Source organism: Leptidea sinapis, chromosome 2 (genome assembly GCF_905404315.1).
Source record: "Leptidea sinapis chromosome 2, ilLepSina1.1, whole genome shotgun sequence".
NCBI classification, from domain to species: domain Eukaryota; kingdom Metazoa; phylum Arthropoda; class Insecta; order Lepidoptera; family Pieridae; genus Leptidea; species Leptidea sinapis.
This window is the reverse complement of record NC_066266.1, coordinates 22,017,350-22,023,221: the sequence shown is the minus strand read 5'-3', so window position 1 is coordinate 22,023,221 and position 5,872 is coordinate 22,017,350. Positions and strand designations below refer to the sequence as shown.

General features: G+C 35.7%; 1 protein-coding gene and 1 pseudogene across 1 annotated transcript; one reads left to right on the top strand and one right to left on the bottom strand.

The window, feature by feature from the left end:
- The first annotated feature begins 1,301 nt into the window (after nt 1-1,301).
- LOC126977885 (uncharacterized) lies at nt 1,302-4,596 on the top strand (annotated as a pseudogene).
- On the bottom strand, nt 2,630-4,993 carry LOC126977892 (uncharacterized). Its single transcript, XM_050826528.1, has 2 exons — nt 4,588-4,993; nt 2,630-3,348 (listed from the first exon to the last, which is right to left on the bottom strand). Exons 1-2 carry the CDS (start codon nt 4,757-4,759, stop codon nt 2,654-2,656), a joined length of 867 nt encoding a protein of 288 aa, XP_050682485.1. The 5' UTR covers nt 4,760-4,993; the 3' UTR covers nt 2,630-2,653.
- Nucleotides 4,994-5,872: the final 879 nt, after the last annotated feature.

The following is a 5,872-nucleotide window of genomic DNA, read 5'->3' as shown; positions in this document are numbered from 1 at the left end:
TCAGCATTGCTTCATATCTTATTATTGTCCATAAAGTGATGAAAGAAGATATTTGCACATTATTGGAGTCTAAGGTCCTAAAACCCATGCCATTTTGAATTAGATGGCACTTCTTTGAATTTGCTACATTGCATCTTTTATTAATTTTACTGCAGAACATTCTATCTCCTGAACATTGGTTCATAGTATCTTGAAATAAACATTTTGAATCAGTACAAGAATAATGATTAATGTCTGAACCATTGAAACTTAATTTAAATTTATTGACAGCCATAACGCTAACTTTTATTGGTCCAGAGATTGTCAGATAAAATTGTATTTCTCCAAAATATGATAAAGAGCCATTACAAACTGTTTCTGAGTTCCAGAAGTTGTCAATAGAACATAATCTAAAATCTCCTGAAGATGAAGGAAAATCCATTTTCTCATAATTAAAGAAATCTTTTGAAATGTTCTTTTCTCTCCCAAATTCAGCATGATGAAAACCATAACTATCATGATTTGTCAGTAAAGTAGTATGTGGACATTTTACATTTAATTCTTCATTTATGCATGTGTAATTGTTGTTTATTCTGCCATCACATTCTACCGCTATTCTGCATAGACCACTTTCAGCCATACTTATTATAGAAATTTTATTTACACATTTAAAGTTGTGTCCCTTATATCTCCATATAGGTAGGCTTTTGCATTTTGGCAGTTTAGATAAGAATTCTTCAGCTCTTATAAGATGAATGAAATCCCCTTCCATTCCTTCATTCATTTTATCCAAGTTTATTTCATAAAGGGGTTCGGACCAATCTAGTCTGGGGAATCTCAATATTCTAATACTGTCACTTATAGAAAAGTTGAGTTTATTCATGGTTATCACTTGAGACATGGTTGTGTTAATTGAATCTAACTCAATTTTGATAGGTTTAGATAACAACACCCCAGTATCTTTTAATGCATTAATAGCTTTGGTTGCTGACTTTCTAGATAAACTTTGTAAATAATCATCATCAATTTCTAAAATGCTTCTAGTCTTTTTACTTACAACAAAATCATTCTCAGTTTGGTTTTCCCAGATATTTAAACTAAAGTCCTCCAATTTTATTTCTTTCTCTATACCTCTTACTATTTTTGAATTAAGATCACTTAGAGAGTCAATCATGCAAGAATCATTAAAATTATGAGAAATAAGAGATGAGAGATGAGTCTAGGACTGGATGGATGCTTCGTGATCATCATCATGTGCGACCATCGTCTTGGTTACTGTCATGATTAGTAATTGCATTCTAATTCATAATTATATTCAGACATCGGCGGTTATTATGCGATTTTCGTGCGGGGATAACGTTAGTTTGAAAATGGAGGTCGACGAAGAAGTGTGTTTACTGTGGTTGCTCCTTAAAAAAAAGAAAAGAAAAAGGAGGTATTGGGTGCATCCAAAATTAAGTGACCGACTATAGTACATGGTCAGTTCGTAACGCTATAATTTTACAATTTAAGAATGTATGATAACAGAATTTTTGACTATTTGAGAATGTCAAAATAATCGTTTGATGAACTAAGTGAACTGATCTGGCAAGATATTTCAAGCTCTGAAACGCATTTGTGGCCAAGCGTGTCAGCAGAAAAAAAACTCGTAATAACTTTCATATATATGAAATATATATGAATTTTTATTTTAATCAGCATATATATTTTCTATAACAGTAGACGACTGAGAGCCAGAACTAATTTGCGATGGTGACGCGGGTGGAATAACAGGAGGAGATGATCCAGATGTAGTAAAATATCCTTGCGGGGTTGTATACTGTTGGCAAGGATGCCAATATGAAGGTGTGATCTGCTGAGTACTGTAGCGAACAGGGACAGTAAGATTTGTCCTTTTTCTATCACTAAAAGTAATAAAATAAACCTACTTACTTAAAATTTTCTTTTTTTCAAACGTGTCTTCACAATTGCCAAATATTTCCACTAACTCTTGCCAAGCTTGGTTCTTGATAATTTTATTTGAGTAATCCTTACACTAAATATCCCATATTGCAGGTCTCTTCTCCACTTCATCAATAAATAGTTCAGTGTCGTAACGATCCATGGCGAAGTCACGAGCTGTGACGTGATAACAGCGCGGTATCCGCAACGCAACTGAACGCGAAGTAAAGACTCAAATAAGATTCGCGCGATTTCCATGCGATTCTGAAATCGCGCGGATCCCGCCGTGTCTGAACTAGCGCTTAAGAGCTAGTTCAGACATGGCGGATTCCGCGCGGATGCAAATCGCGCGGTTCTAAACGCAAGTGTTCAGACAGGCGCGGATGTACATGCGGAGTGCCGTTATTCGCATAGGGTGACAGTCCAATCATGGAAGTCGAAGAAGCAATATGTGTGTACTTGTTGCTCCGTAAAAAAGAAAGAAAGAAGAAACGGCAGTATTGGGTGCATCCAATATTACGCGATCGGTTTACTCATGGTCAGTTTCAGACTTTATATCCAAAATTAAGAAGTTTTGAACCAAAATTCTTCAATTATTTGAGAATGTCGATAAATTCATTTGATGAATTATTAGAAATGATGAGTAAACAAATTGAATCTAATGATACCCATATGAGGTCAAGCGTGTCCCCAGAAGAAAAACTCGTGATCACATTAAGGTAAGATATTTATTTTATACGTCAGAATATATATTTTGTACTATAGAAGACTGTGAATCGTCAGTGCTATTGCATGATAAAGGCGATGGAGACTCTCCTGGTACTATTGTAGAATATCCAGTGAAATATCCTTGTGGGTTTGAATATTGTTGGTTTTGCCAAAATTCTGCATTATGCGTGTTTTGCTGGCTCGTGATATGAATAGGCGATGGTAATTTCTGCCCTTTCTGTATTACCTGGAGCAATTCAATTTTAGTAGCCAATCGTTTATTTTCTGGAACTTTCTTTAACTCTTTATACAATGACATGCAAAAAAGTTTATCATCATCATCTTGCTTTGACATACTTTCTTGTATTTGTCTTTGTATTTTATCTCTTGATTCAATACTATTTTCTAATATGTTAGCCAATCGCTCTTCTGAAGTAATTTTAGTTTTCTTCCTTTTATTGGGTACCGGTTGTATTTCACGTGCATTTACAAAATTATCTAGCTTTTGGTCAATGTTCCGAATTTCTTCATTTTTGGCTTCATCTATGTTTGTGATAGTTTCTTTGTTTTCTATCGTCTTCTGAAGAAAAGAAAGCCGGTCGAAATACATGTATTTTGAACCTTTACATGCACCAGAACCAGAAGGAATTGATTTGCCTTTCTTGAATTCCTTATTATAAGCATCACGGATGTTCTTCCATTTTTTTTGTAATGATACACCTGGAACAGAAATCACTATCTTTAACAAATATAAATACAGTAGCGGTTAGGTAATTCAAGACACTCATTATGCTTTAACTAGCGGACCCGGCAGACTTTCAAAACGATACAGATTAATATTTTATTTTTCAGATATCTGGGTACTGGTTGTTCCTTTGGAGAACTACATTACAACTTTCGTCTTGGCAAATCTACAATCACAGGAATTGTCCGTGAAGTATGTGAAACTCTGTGGGAAAAAGTCACAAAAAACGTCATGCCTGAACCCAGCGAAGATATATGGAAGAAAATAGCTAAAGATTTTGAAAAATATGCAAATTTTCCCAATTGCATAGGCGCCATAGATGGCAAGCATATAAGGATTACAAAACCCAAAGATTCGGGTTCTTTGTATTACTTTTTTTTCCATAGTACTGTTGGCACTTTGTGATAGTAACTATTGTTTTACTTTCATAGATATCGGATCTTACGGAAAAAGTAGTGATTCTGCAATTTTTAAAAATTCAGCATTTTATAAAAGGTTAATAGAAAAGTCATTACACATACCAAAACCTAAACCAATATCTGAAACAGATCCTAAACCATTGCCATACGTCATAGTTGGCGATGAAGCGTTTGGTTTATCCGAAAATGTAATGCGACCCTATGCAGGTAAAGGGCTATCATATGAAAAAAAAATATTTAATTACAGGTTATCAAGAGCTCGACGTTTTATTGAATGCACTTTCGGAATTCTGGCAAACAAGTGGCGCATTTTTCATAGGCCTATAAACGTGAATATAGACTTTGCCGAAGACATAATAAAGGCCTGTTGCGTGCTACACAATTTTGTTAGAACTAGAGATGGTATACAGTATGAAGATACTTTACATACTGCGCCAATGAGTAATCTTATTACATTACATGCAGGAAGGGGTACACCATCATCATTAAACATTAGAGACAAATATGCTAATTACTTTGTGAATGAGGGTCGTGTAGAATGGCAAGACACGAAAATATGAAATTAAAATTGTTACAGTTCGCGCCAAATAACTAAACTCAAGATGGCGCGTCGCGTTGGTGGGTTGTACATATTACAGTTAATAGCTATACGTTACTGTGGTAACGTGATAGTTTTCCCGCGCTCGTTACGTACCGCCAAACAACGTTATACACATTTCAGTTATTTGGGGTGGACTGTCTATTACAAAACATGTAAACTACCCTGGTAAAATGTATAATTAAATGTCTACTGACCAAAAAGAACCTTCTTTTCCAAAGAATCCTCATTTTCTCCAAAAATCTCCACCAGCTCCTGCCAAGCTCCGTTTTTAATCGTTTTGTTAGAATATTCTGCACATTGGATGTTCCACAAAGCAGGTCTTTTTTCCACCTCATCGATGAATAGCTCGGTGTCGAAGCGATCCATTGTCACCGTCCGATACGCGCGGCTTCCGCGGAGCAACTGAACGCCCTCTAGGTACGTCAAGTAAATAAAACCGAGCGGCGACCGCGCGAATTCATTTTTAGCGGTTGAGCCGCGCGGATTGTCAATCCGTGCGGACAGGTATGAACGATTTGTAAGGCGCTAATGTAATTAGGATCCGCGCGGTTCAACCGCGCGATTTGCATCCGCGCGGAATCCGCCATGTCTGAACTAGCTCTAAAGGTGGCAGGGAAAACAACCTTTTTTCCCCTTCTGATTTGCATCCATATCGTTTATTAACCGATTCTGTTTTCTCCCGGTAGAGGTAAGCCATGAGCCTCTTGTATCGGCGTACCTTTAACACCCTTTTGTTTCACGTTTTTCCAAAATTTTTCCCTTTCCTCGCCGTGAAGTGGTCTATGAACGTCTTCGTCGTCTATTAAATTGGGTATCCTGACATTGAAAATATATGATTATTGAACCTTCTTCGCCTGGATCGTTACGGGTTATGCCAAAATGAAAATTGTTACACTTTTTAGTCTTGCGTTAGCCATGCATCTTAGCATATTATACCCGTTTCTATGAATTTCACCTTGTTTAAAATTAAAATCACACCTCAACTTAAACTGCTCCCAAAATTCGTATGTTAGTCTTGAGTCCAAACTTTTAGGCGTAATTTATTTCCAACAGAACTGTTTTCTTTCTTTTATTGAATAGTGATATTATTAAGTAAATCTCTATTGATAACAACATCAAAAGTATCTAATTCAGGATGTTCTTTTTTATAAAGTCTGTTCACATAATCTTTGTCTTTTGAATCGTCCACTCCATGAAGGTCGTCCTGATTCGACAGAATAATGAACAAATAAAATTACAAAATATTATCATATAAAAACATATTGGGTAAAAGAAAAATTTAATTTAATAGATTATGTTATTCTAATTGAATACAAATGGTATAATATAAACGGTAAAACGGTACAATAAGCAGCTCTAGTGAGTTCACTTCAACAACATCTTCAATATCATCTTATTGCAAATTTTTTGGTATGATAAAGCCACATTCCTCGCGAGTCTGAGTCAGAAGACCTCGCCTATCATCTCTGATGTTTGTTT

Bases quoted from the DNA above. Each gene is read 5' to 3' on its own strand.
- LOC126977892 (XM_050826528.1), bottom strand. From the start codon at position 4,759: ATGGATCGCTTCGACACCGAGCTATTCATCGATGAGGTGGAAAAAAGA. The intron at 3,349-4,587 runs GTCAGTAGACAT...TTTCTGTTCCAG, and splicing joins GGAAAAGAAGGTTCTTTTTG to GTGTATCATTACAAAAAAAA.